We start from the raw sequence: 20,968 nt of genomic DNA, 5'->3' as shown, positions 1-20,968 counted from the left end.
GATTACAGCATGACAAATAATAATTGCTATGTAAACAGTTAATGTTTCAGCATCCAAAGAGGACTGAACACAATCAAGGATTTAATGCCACAACACGTGCAGCTCATTTGCACAATCCCAGCAAACTTTAGATGATCAGCTGGTATTCTGGAGATATTGCAGACACGTATTATCAGATCAGCATGTGTAGAGTGCCATCAGTGCGGCACAGCGGGCACCTGGATGATGACTCACCTGTCCATAGAGGCACCAGGGGACATTCCTTTACAATGATCCCTACATAGCATGGCACCCCAAGGAGGGCAGAATTTTGCCTGGGGGGTCACATATTGCCATGGAGGACATGAGGGGTCACACTGATCCCTTTCTCCTGCACTCCACCCAACCATGTCGCTCTATGTGGCATTTCTTGCAGCTGGCATGGAAGATCCCAACAGGTATTGGAACTGGCCGGGCACACAGAGATAGGTGGGCATGTAGAAGGGTACTTACCCAAGTGAAGTGTGCCTAGTACATGCATGGCAATCACACAACAAACAGCACCCCATACCAAACACTACAAGGGATCTCCAAACACTACAAGGGATCCCCAAACACTACAAGGGATCCCCAAACACTACAAGGGATCCCCAAACACTACAAGGGGTCCCCAAACACTACAAGGGGTACCCAAACACTACAAGGGGTCCCCAAACACTACAAGGGGCCCCATGCAAGGACTTACCGCAGTCCAGCCTGACAAGTTGTGGCAGCCGATAGGAGCTGACAATCAGATCCAAGGGGAAGGAGGCCGAGCTCCACTTTACATCCTTCAGAGAGGGGGCTGAAAGCTCCATTTTGTTCCCCCTTCCCCTGCCAGGGGGAGACAGCAGTATTAGGGGCTCCAGGGAGAGGGGGGATGGGAGCTCAGCTGCTGCTCATGCTCTCCCCGGTTGGATGCATGCGGATGACGTCCTCGCCGCACTCCCGGACACTCGGGGTCTCCTTGTTATTGCTTCCCTCCAGAGTCTGGTAAGAAACACCATACCAGCACCGACTAATCAACAGGGTGTAGGAGCCGCCTGTACAGCTCCGGGAGACCGCCCCCCCTCCAGCCTGCAACACCAACACTTCCTGACAGCCACAGGCGGCTGTGTGCACCGGGAGCAGGCGGAACATCCCGACACGCTACTGACACCTAGCGGCGGCACGGAGCACTGCACGCTCCCTCTGGAATCAGCAGCTGTGTTCACCGGGAGCAGGCGGACTATCTTGACCCGCTACTGACACTTAGCGGCAGTAGGGCGCACTGCACTCTGCCCTTGGAATCAGCGGCTGTGTGCGGCGGGAGCAAACGGACTATCCTGACCCGCTATTGACGACTAGCGGCGGCACGGCGCATCGCAAGCTCCCTCTGGATAGGATATAGAAAGCAGGACACACTCTACTGGGGGAGGCATTCCTAAATTTCTCACCATTACCCCACACACTCATACATACTCAATACATAGTCTATTTGCATTTTGAATCTAATTACAAATTGATACAGACTCAAACTGTAAAAACAGGATTTATATAGCGCCAACATATTGCACAAAGTTGTACAATAAATAGGGGTTGCAAATGACAAACAGATACAAACAGTGACACAGGAGGAGAAGACCCTGACCCGAAGAGCTTACAATCTAAGAGTTGGGGATGCAGAATTCAATAGGGTTATATGGAGTGATAGAAGTAGTGAGGGTTTAATGGACAGAAGAAAATGGGTAGGCAAGTTTGAAAAGATGAAAGATAAGTTTTAAATGAGCAGAAAGTAGAAGGAAGCCTAATAGGACGAGGAAGACCATTCCAGAGAGTTGGGGCAGCTCTAGAGAAGTCTTGGAGCCATGCATGAGACGAGGTAAAGAGTGAGGAAGTCAGTAGTAGGTCATTGGAGGAGCGGAGAGAGCGGCTGGGGGAGTATTCTTTTACCAGGTCAGTTCAGTAAGTGGGACAAGAACTGTGGAGGGATTTGAAGGCAAAGCACAGGAGCTTGAATTTGAGTTGAAATGGAAGCCAATGAAGAGAACTACAAAAGGAGGCAGCAGAAGAGGAGCGGTGGGAAGGATGGAGAAGAGGAGGATGTTGCAACAGTCCAGACGAGACATAAGAACCTGTTCAAGGAGGTATGCTGTAATGCCGCTGATCTTTTTCCTTTTTGGCTTTTTGGGGATGGTTTTTACAAATAAAAGTGAGCAGATGCCCTGAAATTTGAAATGTCTCTTTCCTGCGAGTGTGTTCGAAGCTATTCTCCCACTATATATATATATATATATATATATATATATATATATATATATATTTATATATACACACAAACACACACTTCCCAAAAGTCACACACTGTAATATTTTGTTAGACTGCCTTTAGCTTTGATACGTATTTGCTGTGGGATCATTTAGGTATACTCATGCAGTGTCACATTATGTATTTCCAACCCGAGTTGTATTCATGTTTCACCAATATCTTGTGTTGATGATGGGGAGTCAGACTGCCACGTAAAGTTTTTCTCTAGCTCATCCCAAACATTTCTAATGGGGTTAGGGCAGGGGTGTCAAACTCTGGCCCCGGGGGCCAAATTGGCCCCCAATCCCAAATATCGACTGCCGCGGCTGCATTGAAATAGTGCAGCTACTACAATTCCCGGAATCACATGCGTCTACAGACCAGCAGGCTCTCTGCCTGTGCATGGCCCTGCATTGGACTGTTTTGTAGATGCAAATAAAGCAGGGAATTTTAGTTGTGGCACTATTTCAATGAAGAGGGAATTCAGCGGTCGGCCACTCATACCATTTAGTTCCGCATTGGCCACATCTGGCATTTCCAGCACCCTCAGCTGTACTTTTCCTTTGCTACTCCAAGACATGGACTTGAATGGTTGGATTTTCATAGAAGAATATTGTTTTTATTATTGTTATCCTGTGCAAAAAGGTTACCATTGAAATTTAACTCGGAAGGCTACAAAAAGAAAGAGGCATAAGATTTTTTCTTAAATAAAAAAAAAATTCTTATGCCTCTTTCTCTATTATAGGCTTGTTCCAGATTGAATGTGAAGCAAACCCAATAAATTTCAAGGTTGGCCCACAACTTTGTCTAAGTTTTTATTTTGGCCCTCTATGTATTTGAGTTTGACACCCCTGGGTTAGGGGTCTGAATTCTGTGGTGACCAATCCTTGTGTGCAAATGATGTTTCATGCCCCCTAAACTACTCTTTCCCTATAAATCCTGGCATGATCTCTTGGAACAAAATCCACTTCATCAAGGAAGCTCAAAGAAATGAAGAATAGATGTATGAATCTGTGGGTCCAGTCTTTGATGCCTATCAGAGTTTATTGGTGCACTTTGTGCCATTTGTAACTAAAAACTGCATCTGACCATTGGTGAATCTTTAGAGATGGGGAACAAAACCAAGACTTGGGATGACCCGTATTGTTCCTGGGTTCCTAATTTGTAAGACTGCATTGCAGCCAAGATCAAAGGTAAAAAAGCAAAACAATGAATATTTTTAATGTACGTATATATTATGTAGATGTGGGAAGGTACTGAGAACTGCATTATAAAACCTCCCATCTTTATAAGTGTATATGTAATATATTGGACTTTACTTTCTACTATTATCTATCATTGTGATCACACAGTGTGTTTTCTTATGGAGGCGGTGAGAAATATGAATGGTTAGTAGAGTTTTTCTGTAATATGAATATATTATAGGGAAGCCATGGCTCTGGTATAAATGTTGCCTGTGTATACAGAAGACTTGTCTATCTATTTCATCTGACACCTACAATATCATCAAACCAGAAGGTAAGGGAACACATAACTTACAACAAAGCAATAAAATCCACTGTTCTCCCCACTTCTTGTTCTGACACCTATTGCATAGGCAGACATTGAAAGAATTTCCTCTTACTTCTCTACCCGTTAAGTAGACATGACAGTTCCTTTTCTGTCTGACATTTTAAAGTAGACCTACCAGTTGTAAACTGTTGTAAACTGCCACTGTCATTATGTTTAGATGTAAAGCTGATCTATTGGTAGATACAGTCACACAGGAAACAAGCATGCAGATAACTGTGTGACAAGTTTGCTTTTTTCTGGGTGATTGATAAGGTATTATAGGCAGAGGATCAGAACATCAACAGGCAATCTGCGTATTATAGACCTGGGTCAGAAATGTCCACTTTGAAGTAGAACTTTCATAAAAAAGAATCTATCCCGCCACAATCTGATTCCATTCCATCTGGCGCCATCCCAGGATTCTTCTTCTTCTTTCCAGCATGGACAGGACAGCAGGCGCCATCATCTTCCAGGTTCTTCTACACATCTTGCACTGCTCTGGAGCAAGGTTGGGTGATGTTTCTGAAAGTGTAAAAAAATGCAGATTTCATCGAGGTGGTAAGGACAAAAGAAGAGAAGAAAAAGCAGAAAAAGCAGGTTAACCCCCCTTTTATATAATGTTAAAAAATGTGAGGATAGAACTGCTTTAGGAGTCTGGGGTAACCCTTCTAAATGCTATCCACAACTTATAAGAGTTGGAGTTGAGTTTTAATGTGCCTTAGTGTGTACGTAATGAGGCAAAGCAATGCTTACCAACCACACTAAATCATGGGGCCCTTTATAACCGCTCATTCCAGCCAAATACGTCTCTGCATGCGTTACTTTAGCTCTGCATGTGTGTACACATTTTCCAAGAAATCCCCTCATCCTTTTGAATACAGTAACCATAACATTCTCAGATCTTTTGAATATGACGTATTCACTGGTTTGTGTTTAAAGTGTCTGCATTTTTTTAACACAAGTATCTGGATCCTGCAAGAAGCAACACGGTACGAATGCCAGTGTTCAAGATCTCTGCTTTCAAACTATAATTTTTTAATGCACAATTTCACTGTAGGGAGATATGTAGGTAATTGCATTACTAACTTCAATACACATAATAATGCAGCAACCAACTAGAAGAAGCTTTGGAATAGCATGTATGCACTAGAGACTGCACGGCCTATATTTTGAACTTTTCACCTTAATCTATGAATAGCACTAGTTATTAAAAAAATCTGTTTCAGGTTGTTTCCAGACTGCTTTGATCCCATTGCCAGTAATTTTATATCACCAGGATAATGTACATGGAAATTCTGCAGTCACCATGTTACATTTGCAGCCATATCGCCATCTAGTGGCTAACTGTTGTTAATAAATGTTTTGGATTCTTGCTATGGGATAGAGGTAGTGCTGCTAGATAGTGTTGGTGTTCCAATTCAGGTTGTCCTTATATTCGACCCGAATATGGCTGTTCGAATTCGGACAGACCCGACCCGAAAAACAGGGGATTCGACGGTGCAAATTCGTGTGTAAAAAAAAAGAGGCTTTGATGTTAAAGTAATTTATTGAACGTGTGATATGTGTAACTAACTTTTATTTTTTTACAGGTTATCCCACAATGACGGGATGATTCCCACATCTGCACAGCCGTGGGAATCCTCCTGTCAGTGTGGGATCCCCGGGCACTAGAGGTTAAATGAGAACAAGTCTTCCCACTCATCACCTCTAGTGCTCTGTGATTGGCTGCTCAAGCGTAATCTGGATTTTCCTTTCCCCAGCCAATCAGATAGCACTAGAGGTAAATGAATGGGGAGACTTGTCTCCATTTAGCCTCTAGTGCCCAGGATCTTCCCAATAAATGCGGCCGTGGCTGCATTCATTAAGAACAGTGTGCGATCCGCGACGCTAGAGGTTAATTAACCTCTAGTGCCAGGGATCACTTCAATAAATGCGACCGTGGCTGCATTTATTGAGAACAGTGCGAGATCCGCGGCACCAGAGAGAACCATTGGAAGTTTTGAGGAAATTTTCGCGAGAGTGCCAGAGGCATTTTCACTCATCAATATTCCTGGATAGAGTTTCTCTAGAGAAACTCTATCCAAGAGCACAAACAAAAAGTAAAGGGCTGCAAGGGCAATCAGGGGAGCGGAGCTGTCAGCTCCGCTCTCCTGATTGCTCCTGCAGTTCTACACAGTCCCGAAAAATACCCCAACACTACTGCTAGAATGATGTTAAATTAAGGAAATGCAATTTTATTTAAAAAATAACTGAACTGAGGAGAATGTTCCCTTTTTCTTTTGGCCTCCTGACATAAAGTAACCCACCCTTTTCCAGCCTAAATACATATAACGTGATGGAAGATTGTGCCCTGAGGGATCTCCTCCTAGTACTGGATTAGTGCATCACTGAGCTCCTAGACATTGTGTGGCACTACTTGGCAGTCAGATGCATTGATACATAATGTCCTAGAGGGTCCCTGTTGGGTCCAAGATTGGGGAATGTGGGGGACAGTCAATGGCATCAATGCTTCCATCATCCATGATCTGACTACACACATGAAGCTTGGCATTGTCCTGCACCAGCAAAACCTCCCGCCCCACTGCGTATGTGTAACGTCTGACAACTAGTATGAGGTTTTCATCTTGGTGCCTGCTGATTAAGTATTTATTTTTTGAGAAGTGTAATATTTTACTTGCGCATTTATCCATTTACCTGTTACCACTACACCTTCACCAAACTTACCAGGTGGCATCTGTGTATATGCAATGCTATTGCCTCCTCTTCTTTCATAGCCTTTTGTTGCTAAAGGGTCAGTCAACCCAAAACTTTTATTTTTATCTTTGGTAGACCACCAAGAGTTGAATATTACTACTTTCTCACACTCTATTAGTGACAACTTTTCTGATTCTGCAAACCATATAGGTGCCTTTTACTTTACCTGTTGATGATGTATTATCTAAAAAGCAACATGATCACCTAAAAATCACAGGTAAACAGGGGAAGTCAGCAAATATGACAGTGAGTGGTCATTGGTGGAATATGCAAAATGTTTATGATTGCAGGGGTTGACATAGCTCAAATAAAGTGCAACCCTCTGTAAATGTAATCTACACATAATGTTGCAGTGACAGCAACCTAGATTATTGAATGAAGCCTGAAACAGTCATATCTCCTGCACCATAGTTACTAATTAGGCTATTTATAAATCATTGGAGCATCTGTGGGGGCAATCAAATGTTCTTGTGAAAGCTGCTATTGGGTGAATATACTTCAACATACTTGTCAGGTATTAACTAGAGATAGGTAAGTGTATTAAGGAATGTGTTGTGTAGAACACAAGTAAAAGTAGTATATAGGAGTTTATACGCTGGGCCAGTGAGAGGTAAACATGAATGGTTGTCCATGATCATTTCAGCATTTTTCTGGTTACTAAATAACCAGCAAACTCTCTCCTCTTGGCTGGTGCTTGTACAAATTATGGTGCAATCACATAAATTGTTTATTAGTTTACAGAAAACAGAATCATATGGACACACAAAAAATGTGTAATATTATATAAATATAATACTGTGCAGTCATAACAGACATATTTAAATGAGGTGGGTGCAGCAGCATGAAATGAAAGACATCTTTGGTGCCATTAAAACATTGTCATAGACCTCCTTCACCTACAAGCTGCACATGAAGTGCTTTTCTTTGGTTCTTGTAAAGTCACCACATTTGGATTGAATACCATGGAAAATCTCTGAAAGATAAAATAAAGAATTTGATTTTGCTTGATAAGGTAGACAGTAGTGAAATATTTGCAAAGGTGCACCCAAGACCCCTGGTAAAAATATACACAACAACTGATTACAGAGCACGACATAATACATAGAGGTGCATGTGTACACATCGATATCATTTGATTTAATTCCCTTTTTAAAAAAGTATTATCTACAGAAGACACTGGTGTACATCACACATACTGACATCATAAGGTACCTATGCAGTAATTGGTATTTTAAGCTGTTTATTAAATACATTTTTCAGACATATCATGCTAATATCCTTTGTGTATATATACATAAATATATCAATATCTGGTGGTGTTTTTCAGTCTCAGGAGCAGTCCTGATCACACTGATCATTTGTAGTTCTGCGGTTATATTGTAGGACCTCTATGTAATACTGACTGTTGCAATGTCATGAGATCAATAAATGGAACTAAAAATGGGAACACTAGCACCTGACAAGCCTGAAGTGCTGAAAAGACTTTAAAAAGATAAAATGCCAAAACAAAGTAAGAGAAGTGCCACCAGAGGGGTGTGCATTCTACCTATCCTCTTGCAGGAAACTTAAGCCTATTTCTGGGCAAAATGTCTGACCCTTCCTATTGGTCATTCCATACCACATTTTTATACTGTTGCTTACCTTGGTGAATAGGATATATTCACCTAACAGTCCATGTTCCCTGACAGCACTGTCTACCAGTCCCGCACTGCATATCCCCCACATCAGTCAGTCCCCTATGTTCCCCTTGTGCTGATTAGGGATGAGCTTAATTAATTAACCTCTAGTGCGGGGGATCGCACACTTTAAAGTTTTCGAGAAATCAGAGACAGTAGAGGTTTTGAATGGGGAGACTTGTAACCCTTTTAACCTCTAGTGCCGTGATCGCACACTGAGCTGATCAATGAATGCAGCCAGCACTGCATTTATTGATCAGCGCAGCCTGCAATCTTTTTTTTTTTTTTTTAAAGTTTTTTAAAGCTTGATCAGCAAATTTATACCGACCATTCTCGTTTACAATTTTGGTAAGCAAGAACGGCCGAATTTGCTGCGAGATCCAGTTTTAAAAACTTGCTCATCCCTGGTGCTGATGTCACTCCTCTCCACTATTGGGAGAAGACCAGGGCACTTATCCTTCCCCCCACCTTTACACTAATTTAACCCATCCTCTCACTTCATAGTAGTGTACTAAATAAATTTGAAGGGCCACAGTCCTTTTAGTCCACCTCTGCTGTCAGGAAACAGCTTAAGGGGAGCAATGAGGCGATAGTGTGAATGTACGACCAGCAGAGAAGAACTTGTGCTGAGGGAAGTAAGCAGATGCTGAACCATGTACATTCAAATCTTGGTGTGTATAAAACTGTGGAGGAGGGTGGGGGTGAGTTACATCAATGAGGGTGGGAGGGGGGATATATGCACATTGTGGGAAAGTGGTCTAAAATGAAGTTAGTATTGTCTACACCACTAGAGAGATTTCATAAGCTATGTCTTTCCGTTAATGATCATGGAGGTAAGAGATCAGACACATAAGGGGTGCATTGTTTTCCTTGAGTCAGCTGACATAGACTTTGATTGTGAAAAGGAGCAAGAATAATCACTGTGTAGCACTACAAAGCACAAAACGCAGCCTGCACTTAGGAATTATGGTTATCCTCTATGTACATGTATAGGAATATTAATAATATATAGAAATATTTTTTTTAAACAAAAACACTTTTTTTTATTAATTTGATCTCTTTTACATTCTTATCTTAAAAAAGTAGAGTATATTATCCCATTCAGAAGGGTGTTAGTGACAAAATACAGAGCTCCCTCTGGTGGCTAATCTGCTAATAATTATTTTATTACACTTGAGAAAGTATGGAAAAGTTAAAAAGTGATATAAACTTAATAATAAAACACAATGCACTGCAACTTCAGGTTTGTGTAATGTGTTTTTTGTGCATAAACTGCATGAATGCAGAGAAGTACTTAAAAGAGATTTGATGGTTTCTATGAATTGGTGCCCACCTACCTTTTCATAAATTGCTTTGGACAAATTGAGGAATGCTTTGTCAATATTGATATTTTCTTTAGCACTTGTCTCAAAAAATGGTATTCCGTATTCCCAAGCCAGCTGTACAATGATGAGATTAGATGTGTTAGAACAGAGGTGCATACAAAGTCTCATTTACATGTCTTCTAATAATAATAATAATACTAATAATACAGAACTAATAATACAGAAGCAACGTTATATAGTCCTGCAGTTGTACCTTACTTTAATCCAGCATTTCTCAATCTTTTAATGGTGGGGGAACACCTTGAAATATCTTCAAAGAACCCCTAGTATAATTACTATATGCCCAGCTCACAGTACATCAGTGTAGTGGTCAGTGGGAAGAATGCCTCCTCCTTTACTGCCCATTGGGAAGAATGTCACCCTTACAGATAGCCAAAAAGATCATTGATGTCGCTTAAACTGACCTGAGACCACAAACTGATTATTGCATAGGGAACCCCTAGTAACATCTGGAGGAAGTCTAGTTGAGAAACACTGGTTTAATGTAACCTACTACTGGGAAAAATCCATACCTCATTTAAAGACATTACTTTTTCTTAAGCTACACTTCTTTTTGGAGAGACATGGTCAGCTTTTCCATTTAGGGCAAAGTTACAGTCTCTATGCACAAGGCAACCCCTACCCCCACCCAAAGCTACTCACCTTCCCAGGCTCCTCCAAATCTCCAGGTGCTGGATGCTAGTAGGAGCAATGACAGTGTTCCATCATAGATTGTAAGTTCTTTGGGGCAGGGTCCTCTCCTCCTATATCCCTCTCTGTATTAGTCTGTCATTTGCAATCCCTATTTAATGTTCAGCGCTGCGTAAGATTGTTGGCGCTATATAAATCCTGTTTATTAATAATATTAATAATAATAATAATAATAATAATTGCTTTGGGCTAGACCCAGAAACCATAATTGTTTCTGAAGCACCAGGTATTTTTGTTGGCTTAGGAAGTAAAGAGCGGAAGGATGCTTAATAAGGCAAAGAGACAGTGCCTCTTAAAAGTGTATAATTATATAAAATAAATATGTGCTTCAACACATTAAATACATTTTATGAAGTTTGTACCTAAACATTTGCATATAAGAATGTTTTTTACGTGTTTTAAAAGTTATAATTTCATTGTTTTTAATGTGGTTTTACATTTATGAATCTGGCTATTTATATTAGTATGCCTTAAAAGTCCCAGAAATTTTTTTTATCTCTCTTTTCTCCTTTCTGTAAACATTTTATGTATATTTACTGAGGCAGCTCTACACATAGAAAGTACATAATTGTGGCAGTTTATCATTTGTAGGGAAAATATTCCCTACAGGGAACTCCTAAAGTCCTGAATCCTGCACTGGGAAAACCATGGGCCTTTGGGTATAGAAACCTAAAAATATTCCTATTGCCGTGTAGAAATGTAAGTGCTACCTATTTACAGCAAACTGCAATAAAGTCTCACCTTCTGGTAGAGATACATGTATAAATGTATTTAGTTATCATTAGGTCTCCACATCTTTCCCAGGAGTTTATCAATGCTTACTTTCTGTACATAAATTCCAGATCTAACCCAAACCTATTACCTATACACAGCTGCTTTTTGTTTTGCAGCTCCCCTGAATTGAGATGGAAAGATGGATCTGGACAAGGGAGACAACCAGGCATTGTGTATTACTACATGAAAACGATATAACTATTGTGGGACTTTAGCTTCAAATGTCACTCACTGCATAAAGGTACTTTAGAGATTTGCAAAATCACAGTATTAATGCACCACCAAAAGTTTAACTGTAGAAAGTAAACACTATATTCAAAGTGTTTCAACTTTGGAATGTATTAAAAACTGCCATTGTTGACTGTTATTAGAGCAAAGAAAATACAGCGTCAGGAGTTAAATTCTAAGTGTTGTTAGTCAAATTTACATTTTCCAGTAGAAGTGCATATGAAAATGAGTTCTTCTGGGCGAGCATTCTGATCACTTCCTTCTATCCTGGTTCAATTAAAGCAGAACATACACTTTGTTTTTACTTTTCTTTTTTAAAACTTTTGACAAATGCATTTACCGCACTCAGCTAACTTCATACTGTCTTAATCTCTGATTTGTTTTTGCTAATTAATATTTTTAATATTATTATTAATAATATTAAACAAGATTTATATAGCACCAACATATTTCGCAGCACTGTACATTAAATAGGGGTTGCAAATGACAAACAAATACAGACCATGATACAGGGGGAAAGGACCTTAGAATCTATTAGGTCGGGGAAGTAACACACAATAGGAGGGGAGAAGAGCTTACAATATATTTGGTGGGGGAAGTAACACACAATAGGAGGGGAGAAGAGCTTACAATCTATTAGGTGGGGGAAGTAACACACAATAGGAGGGGAGATATGTAGTGGTGAGAAATAGTAACAGTTTCAAAAGACAGAAGAAGATGGGTAGGCAAGTTTGAAAAGATGGGTTTTGAGTGCTCATTTTAAAGAGCAGAAAGTAGAAGCAAGCTGAATTGGACAATGAAGACCATTCCAGAGAGTTGAAGCAGCTCTAGAAAAGTCTTGGAGCCATGCGTGTGATGAGGTTATGAGTGAGGAAGTCATTAGTAGGTCACTGGAGGAGCGAAAAGAGCGGCTGGGGGAGTATTTTTTTGCCAGGCCAGAAATGTAAGGGGGACAAGAGCTGTGGAGGGATTTGAAGTCAAAGCACGTGAACGTGAATTGGATTCTAAGGTGAAATGGAAGCCAGTGTAGAGATCTGCAAAGAGATGCAGCAGAAGAGGAGCGGTGGGAAGGATGGGTGAGTCTGGCTGCCGTATTCATAATAGACTGTAGAGGAGAGAGTCGGGTTAGTGGAATACCAGCGAGAAGGATGTTACAGTAGTCCAGACGAGAGACGATAAGGGCGTGTACAAGGAGTTTGGTGGTCTCAGGGGACAAGTAGGGGTGGATTTTGGAGATGTTGCGTAGGTGAAAGCAATAGGACCTAGAAATGTTAATCACTTGAGGACCAATCTTACTCATTTACTTATGTGAAATTGGGAAGGGGATAGGATATGGGAAATAAACCCCATTGCATAATGTTTATATTTAAATGAAAGGTCCAGCAATCCCTGTTATGCTCAGTGAACAAGTTTTTTTTTTAATAAGAAGGAATACTCAGCCTGTACTGCCTAAATGTATTTTAGGAATCGAGATACTGTACAACTAATACAGTCACAGTCAACTCTTCTTGTTTTGAAGCATTTGCAGTTTGCAAAGTGTACACCTGGTGGCGCAATAATACTCCTTTCTCTGCACATTGACAGAGCACAGCAGGGGTATAGCTCAGAAATTGAGGCATCTACCTTATTTTTACTGACCTTTTGGATTTTTACTACTTTCTTATGATTTTCTCAGACAATATTATATGTTGCCATGCCAAATAAACATGTCAATTAGCACAGTACATACACAGTATGCAGAGCTGTGAGCTGTCATTTATGCATCATTAAAGCACTTATACATAGGAAGAAACTCATGTGTGATCAGACAGCATTTTTTATTTCAGTGATTTATTTAATGCTGGAGAGTGACATTAAATGTGTGTCACAGACATAAACAGAAAGATGCTAGTGAGCAATGTTTTACCTAAATTTTCTCTATACATGTGCAATCTAAATCTATAGACAACATAACTATATAATTATCTTGATCAGAACTGTTCAAGGTGACCAATCTTTTAGAGCAATGTACAGTTGTAGAGTATACCCTGCACTCCATTACCCCGTGTGTTCCTTTACATGTAAGGCATGAGGCGCTATAATGTATCTACCCTATTCAGGTACACTTGTTTATGTAGCTAGGTGCGGCCTGCACCTATGAAGCCCTGGTGCTTGTGACCATTATTGTCCTCCTCCCTCCATAAGCATCTTTGGTGTTAAGATCTTGTAGAAAAACTTTTCATTTTTTTTTGCTCATAACAAATTAAGAATTGCTTTTACCTTTGTTATAGCTCATTACAATTATTTTATTTTGATCTTCTTGGAAAAAATATTTTTTTAAAGATACATTAAGAACATTACATTTATTCTATCATGATCCAAATATGAATTCTCCTAATTTATTTATGTATTACAATGATTGAGCTCTATTTATAAACAGGGAATCTAACATTCTCTCAAAGATTCCCTAGTGGGAATCTTCCAGGTCCATGTGTTTTATTAGCAGTAATTGATTTCCATGAAGGAATGTTGAATTCCATAATTTATAAATAGAGCCCTTTATGTATTTATGTATTACAATAATGTATTATCCAGCCCGACAGATTCTTGCTACTTGTATTCTTATACAAATATACGGCATGAGTAAGTGATGGGCTATAATCCGTCAGTAAAATTTTAAAGATTTTTAATTAAGCATACTGGAGCATAAAGGTGATTAGAGATTACATTTCTTTTAGGGAGATAAGGGACATTTTATGCCATCTGCAATAGAAATTGGCCAGGCTATGGAAGTAATTTTTTAGGTGCACTGGCTCATTCCTTAGATTCCTCCCCACCTTTCCTAACTTTACTTGTCTGTATGATTCTGTGTACAGATATTCCTAAACTGGCACTGTTACAGTCAGGATTTAAGCATGATTTGCAAAGACATTACATTTCCAAGAGAGTAACAAATAAAGTTAACAGATGATAAATAAGTTTCAAAAGTTTGAACCAATGGATAAAACTTTAATACGCAAATTAAAAGACATTTTTCAAACTTACAGCTTAAGAAAAAGGTGCAATCAATATTGCAGAATGAGAATTCCATTCTAAGCAACATTAGTTCCTAATGACGGAACTGCATGGTCAGGCACATTACAGATGCAGTGTACCCGCCTAACTCAAATACTTTTATATGCTGAGATAATCAATGCTTACCTTTTCCCCTCTCTCTTTTGAAACCTCACGTTCGTCTTCCTTGTCACACTTATTTCCCAGGAGAACTACCTCCACTTCTTCCCCAGCTTTCTGAATCACAAAAGCAAATTGTAAAGATGCAGTGACTTTGGGAATGGATAGCCTCTGCAAAGCACTACAGCTCACATCCATTGTAGATGACAGACAGGCTTACAATGAAAAGCACTTGCATTTTGTATGGCTGTAATATGAGGGCTGACACTTTTCTGCATTTCCTTTCAAAATTAATTTAGTCTAACAATAGTGAACCTGTTACAGGCTTTCAACTCGTACCAGAGAAGATTATTGGGAATGGCAAATAGATTATAGTACTGGGGAATCTGAGATGAACACACCATGACACCATAAAATACTTTATATGAAAAGGCTAACTTACATATAAATACATATGTGAACAGAATGGTCCGCAAAGAATACATCATGTCAACATATATCCATCCAGTATACATGTATACATCCAGTATAGGTACACCTGTTACCCTATTTAATCAGACAATCAAATAGCAGAAACTCATGCATTTGCAGTTAGCCAAGATAAATTGAAAAGAAAATTGATGTTTGAATGCAGAAGAGCATCTTTGAATGCATAACACATTGACCCTGAAGCAGATGGGCTGTAGCAGCAGGAACCTACACCAGGTTTTAGTTTCACATAGGGTTTACAAGTTTGGTCTAATAAGGGAACTGGGGGATGAAATAAAATAACATCTGGGTTCAGCAAGGATATTAAGGAGTCATTTAGAACAGACAAATGCTCCCACAAAAGTGTACCACCCCTATGGTGTGGTCCTTTCCCTTTAATAAAAATAATTAGGGAAAAAATACTCCTATCACAGATGTATGTCAATAGTGGGTAATGTTTAGTATAAATGGTTTACCACACTCACAATATGCTCTGTATATGAATGGGTAAAAATAGATGGAATAAAGAAAATATTTGTCATCACTACAGTGTTCTATGCCATTAAAAAAATAATGGTATGAAAGTGTTCACCATTCATACAATGGAATCAAATTTAGCTGAGAATAAGAAATTTTGCTGATCATACTGGATTTTGTATGGTACTCACATGTGTTTTATGAGGTTTTGTTATGCTATATTTTGTCAGACAAATGGATTTGTACATACTTTTATTTGTTAGTTCTGACGTTGCGTTTCTGTACGCTGCTTTGTAAAAAAAACGTAAAATGATTTATACTTTATACTTTTTGACAAAGTGTATTCCAGTATGTAAATGTGTATTGTTCAGATATATTTTAGGCATGCTAAAAGTGTTAAAACTTATTTTTACCACAATACAGAGAAATATAAATACCATTGTATCAATATTGTATCCTTAAAAAGGCTTCACCCCCTATGATTGGACATTACTGCCACCTATTCATAACAAATCCAATGCTGAAAGCAGACTTCTAGTTGAGATTAAATGGGCTGCTTTTATTATTCGTGTTCTAAAAATACAGCTTGGTTTTGAGTGTATAATAATTACTTAATTCTTTAATATGGTTTGTTTGTTCTCCTAAAGCTACCTGTCTGTAAACTACCTGTCTGTTTGCAATCCTCTTTGTAATGAACACTGCCTATAAGTAGCTCAGTGTACAATTTTTGCATAGCTGACTTTCAGGAATACATTTACTCCCATGCACATATATGGGAGTTATATCATTCCAGCCTGGACAAAGATGGCCAAAGATCCTAAACCTGGATGGGGACCGGATGAAGATGGTAGAAATTGGTACAGAGTGCCAAAAGTTGCTTTCAGTTTTCAGCTACCTGGAATGAAGACAGGTGTACCCTACACAACTTTCAATGGGAATGTGTTGGACCCAAAAATCTCTTTAAATTATCATATGTTACTTACCATTTTAATGTCTCTCATCCACAAAGAAATATTTTCAAACGAGTTTGTATTTGTGATGTCATAAACCAGTAAAAATCCTTGGGCACCACGGAAATAACTGACACTGAGGGTGTGAAATCTTTCTTGTCCAGCTGTATCCCTAAAACAACAAAGAGTTCTTTTTTAATAATGTTCTGATAAAAATCCCTTTCCCCATTAAAGAATGGCTAAATGTTTTGCAAATTGGTATCTTGGCATCAAAGGCATCCAACACATCCAGAAGAGTTGGACACTGAAGATTATGCCAGTAGCTGGCCTCTACTAGAGACCTGGAGAATAGTTGGTGGTGTGAGTACTAAGTGTTCCATTTCAGTGTTTTTATGTATTTTTCTTTTTAAATAAATGCTGCAGATTTTAAAAAAACATTGGCATCATGTTTAAAATTAATTTAATTTGTGAAGCTTATGATGTATGAGATTTTAGTAATTGGCTTCACAAATACTTTTATAAAAATGTTTCTCTTAAATTGCTAATATTTTAACAGTAGCTGAAGAACCTATAAATTCCAAAGCACATGACAAAATGAGAAGTAAAGTCTTATGCTCAGTGTAAATCTAGAGAAACAAAAGTCTCATAATACAATTTTCCTACCTATCAGGGACACAGCATTTCCAATTGCACTGCTTAAAAAGATGGCTAAAGCTAAAGGTGAAATGTCAGATAACTGAATTGTTCAGATTCTTGTACATGTAATGATTGCATGAAGGTGTTGAAAAATATTTTAAAGCATTATTATTCAGCCTAAGCCGATTGGGCATTAGGGTCCGACTTGTTTTCCTACACAGTGACCCCGTGTCAATGGCCATTAAAGTCAGTTTCTAGGCTCAATGAAGGGAACAAGCAGCAAATTAACCCTTAAAATCATAACTCTCTATGACCGATCATACCTGCAGCAGTTTTCAGTGCCCTTTGCTTTGTCCATATAACGAGCTGTTCTGAAAGGGATATCTCTAACATTTGTTTGCAATGTCAGAGCTTAGTTTACCCCACTCATGTCCACATTCCTGCTGGCTTATCAATAGCTAATAGACATGAAGGTTTTGGTAAATGGCATCTCTATTAGGAAATGCCGAACCCTAGCCTGTCAACACAGCCTGGCAAAGCAAAGGATACTGAAAATTTCTGAAGGCATCCTCTAGGCAATCAGCACTTTATATTTGTCAGCAGTGTCTTTTAGGCCTAGTTGGCTGTGAAAGTGTGGTTTGGAGAAAACAGCAAACAATAGAAACAATCTTTGCTTGCAACAGTTAGTGTCTGCACCAAATATAGTTTATAAACAAAATAATCTCTTGGCTAGAATAAACAAATGGTCTTTTTTCTCCTTTGCAGCAAACAGTCGGTCTAACCTACAGCCATACCTGCTGCTTAGTGCAGGGTAAGCTAATAAGCCTTCTGGCCCTGGGACCTGGAAATGGGAATCCGACCCTCTATGCTCTTGCAGATTCTCAGTAAAAAAAAAAAAAAACAGCCCAGAACAGAAATTCTGAATAACAATCAGAGAAACCCACAGGTTCCCTGCACACAGCTCAATGCTGTTTTTACCTCAGATGAGGTCCCACATATTCTCCATCCAGCACTCTGCCTAGTAGCGGGGTGATTTTTATGTCACTGTATTACAGTATGAACAATACTCTTACCAGATCTGAAGTTTTATCGGTGTGTTTTCAATATGGATTGTCTTAGTTTTGAAATCTATACCTAAAAGAGACAAAATATTTTTAAGCATTATTCATGGTTTGTCTTAATATTTAAAGCTGGTCATGATGTCTACACCTTGCAATCAACACAGAAGATCCTTGTACTTTCCCCTGTTCACTTATATTCCCAATCACTACTGGAAATCAGGTGATGCCCTGTAACTGCCTATAAAGCCGCACACAACAGCATTGTGTTATCTTCTTCTTCTTTCTCTAAAATCTAATTATTGCTTCTTTATCAGCAGAGGTAAACAAATCAAACCTGTTGGATGTACTTTGATATATTTGTCCACCATATGCACATTAGAAATTTTGACTGATCATCCATACTGTATAACAATTTTCTATTTGACTTAGGTAGGTACCAGTGGGTGGAATCATATGTAGCGTTCTTACATCTCCAATGGTGTGATTTCCCTAACACTGCCTGCTGGAAAACATCTCCCTGATAGGAATAAATAGGACCATAGAGCACTGAGAAGACAAGCCACGGGGAACATCTTGTGGAAGAGTGGAGACTGTTATAGTCTCCAAATGGAGCAAACTATATATAAGTGCTCATGGTTTTGGAATGGGATGTCCAGTAAAATAATATTAGTGGGATATGTATCTACAAGTGTTTGGCTTTATAATGTACCCCATGTTTATGCAGAGGTTGTGTTGCATACACAATGCCCCCAATGGACAAGTTGCCACACATAAAACATCATAAAAAGCCCCCTTGCACAAGTGTTTTAAAGTGCCCCATTCATGCACATCATTCAAGCAGGTGCCAAAGTTGCCAGACAATTTGTGTCTACAGATCACAAGTGCAGAACTATCTGTCCATCTATCTGTAATCCTTAGTCTGATCTTCTAGTCTATATCTTCTAGTCTAATTTAATGACTGCACTGATATATATATATATTTTAATGGGGAAATCAAGGGAGTCACATTGGGGCCTTCTCTAACAATCCTGCACTTGTCTTGTAAAGTCACCGGGGTCAATCTAAGGAGAGGGAGTGTGTCACCGATTCCACTTAGATCAGCTGAAGTGGAAACGCTGTGTCTCCGGGATAGTCTGGAATTTTACTGAACTTCAAGAACACTTCCCTCTTCAGCAAGTTTGTTTGCACTGTCACATTTTTACCTAAATGACACATAGAAAAATGTAATAATGCTCAGGTATTATATTTACAACATATTTATATTGATAGTCTGTATAAACTGCCTTTTTTATGTGTTGCCCCCCTCATTTAGACAGATTGAGTGAAGACAAGGTACTTATTGTTCTGTTTTGGTAACTTCTCCCATTATTTCCTGTTTGAGTAACATTGTTGTCTGCAGAAGACAAAATATTTTTTTAGAATGTGCAAAAACCTTTAGCATTATTTGTGTAAGTACTGGAGACATCTTCTCACTTCAGGTCCTGGTGACATCATTGTTACACTCACTGAGAACAGTTTGTATCCAGGCAAGCCATGACAATCAACTCTAATTATAATACCAACTACATCCAATATTAAACAACATGCATATCTCTCTAGGTCTGTAGCTGCCATATATATGTGCGGCAAATGCAGAAGCTTAAGTACCAGTCTACCATTGATGCAAATCTCCTGGATACTTTCCTCCACCATCCAATTATCATCACTGTACACCGCTGCATGCTGATTGAACAATCAACTGCTGGCCATACGTGGAAAAGTTCCTGCAGTTTCTGATTTCATGCAGGACTCATTATCTTCAAGAAAAGTGGTGCAAATGACAAACTAGTGCTCTATTTATGTTGTTTTTATGTTTTGGTTTTTGGCTTTGGTTATTAATTGCTCCGGTGATTGCCTGCACCTACTATTGTTTATTATTCCTAATTAGTTGTGTTATGGAATTGGCTCATTTTTAGGCAATCTTCCAGGCACCTTTTTTTTTTACATATGAACTCTTTTTTACATTGCCATTTAACATTCCTATTAGGTGTGATTCACTGGCAAGCTTGTAGTTCTTTTCCCCGGTATGTGAAATTTTAAAAAAAGAAGATATAATACTAAAGAATGTCATTATTACAAATAACAAAATTAGGAATAGCCTAAATCAACTTTAAAAGCATATCTGAAAAACTTGGTAAAAGCCTTCTACTACTTACCAACAGTGGAGATATAGGAGGGGATGATGTTTTCTGTGTATCTGGTCATAATACAAGTTTTGCCAACATTGGAGTCCCCAGTCATCACCAGCTTTAGCAGCATTTTGTTATTAGATGCCTCTGCCATGCTGGGCTGTCACTCCTTGCAGCTGCAGACTGAGCACTGGAGTGATTACACTATATACAATCTCTTCCGCATTACTCAGTCTGCTGGGCTTACACAATGCTGTGATGTGTGTAGCTAAACACAGGATGCCCAGGCTCTTCCCACCAGCAAAATATTCATTGATCTGCTCTGTATGACATGCCTCCTGCTTCCTCCATGTTCCCCACCTATAACCTGTACAGCTAAAAGGCCACAAACAATTACAGAACTGAACTGAAATTCAGGCCTTGGCTATTTCTGGTTAAACTTGTCCCTCAGCCCCGCCTTACATAGTGCAAAAGCTACAACAATAGTCAACAAAGGGTGTGTGTACACAGCCATAGAGAATTACTGTAGAACTCAACTATTTCTAGTACTACACAGGACACTGCTCCAGCCATTAGTTGTGGCTGAAAATATGTACAGATACACTTTTATTGACAAACCCTGAGCCCCTCAGATATAATAACATGGAACCTCACACCTTCTGCATTCTTTTCTAAAGTGGCTCAAGATCACA

The 20,968-nt window shown here is 39.2% G+C and overlaps 2 protein-coding genes across 3 annotated transcripts in view; both read right to left on the bottom strand.

The window, feature by feature from the left end:
- Positions 1-1,149, bottom strand: part of GAREM1 (GRB2 associated regulator of MAPK1 subtype 1) — a 91,077-nt gene extending 89,928 nt beyond the window's left edge. The window contains exon 1 of the mRNA XM_072411274.1: positions 725-1,149. Within this exon, the coding sequence (XP_072267375.1) occupies positions 725-836 (112 nt within the window). The 5' untranslated portion in view covers positions 837-1,149. The remainder of the gene's footprint in view (positions 1-724) is intronic.
- A 2,942-nt stretch (positions 1,150-4,091) lies between these two features.
- LOC140330811 (ras-related protein Rab-10-like) lies at positions 4,092-20,597 on the bottom strand. Of its 2 annotated transcripts, XM_072411273.1 has the most exons (7): positions 20,304-20,597; positions 18,121-18,181; positions 16,445-16,583; positions 14,544-14,633; positions 9,624-9,725; positions 7,511-7,583; positions 4,092-4,378 (listed from the first exon to the last, which is right to left on the bottom strand). In XM_072411273.1, coding segments are annotated over exons 1-7 (594 nt in total). In that variant the 5' UTR covers positions 20,431-20,597; the 3' UTR covers positions 4,092-4,376. The 2 variants fall into 2 exon arrangements, with proteins under 2 accessions (XP_072267374.1, XP_072267373.1); XM_072411272.1 differs by lacking the exon at positions 4,092-4,378 and having other exon boundaries at positions 7,314-7,583; positions 20,304-20,561.
- Positions 20,598-20,968: the final 371 nt, after the last annotated feature.

This window comes from Pyxicephalus adspersus, chromosome 5 (assembly GCF_032062135.1).
Source record: "Pyxicephalus adspersus chromosome 5, UCB_Pads_2.0, whole genome shotgun sequence".
In the NCBI taxonomy this organism is placed as follows: Eukaryota; Metazoa; Chordata; class Amphibia; order Anura; family Pyxicephalidae; genus Pyxicephalus; species Pyxicephalus adspersus.
Note: the sequence above shows the minus strand (reverse complement) of the source record. Positions and strands in the feature narration are given on the sequence as shown.

Bases quoted from the DNA above. Each gene is read 5' to 3' on its own strand.
- LOC140330811 (XM_072411272.1), bottom strand. From the start codon at position 20,430: ATGGCAGAGGCATCTAATAACAAAATGCTGCTAAAGCTGGTGATGACT. The intron at 16,584-18,120 runs GTAAGAGTATTG...TTGTTGTTTTAG, and splicing joins CCGATAAAACTTCAGATCTG to GGATACAGCTGGACAAGAAA. The intron at 7,584-9,623 runs GTAGGTGGGCAC...TTTATCTTTCAG, and splicing joins CCAAAGCAATTTATGAAAAG to AGATTTTCCATGGTATTCAA.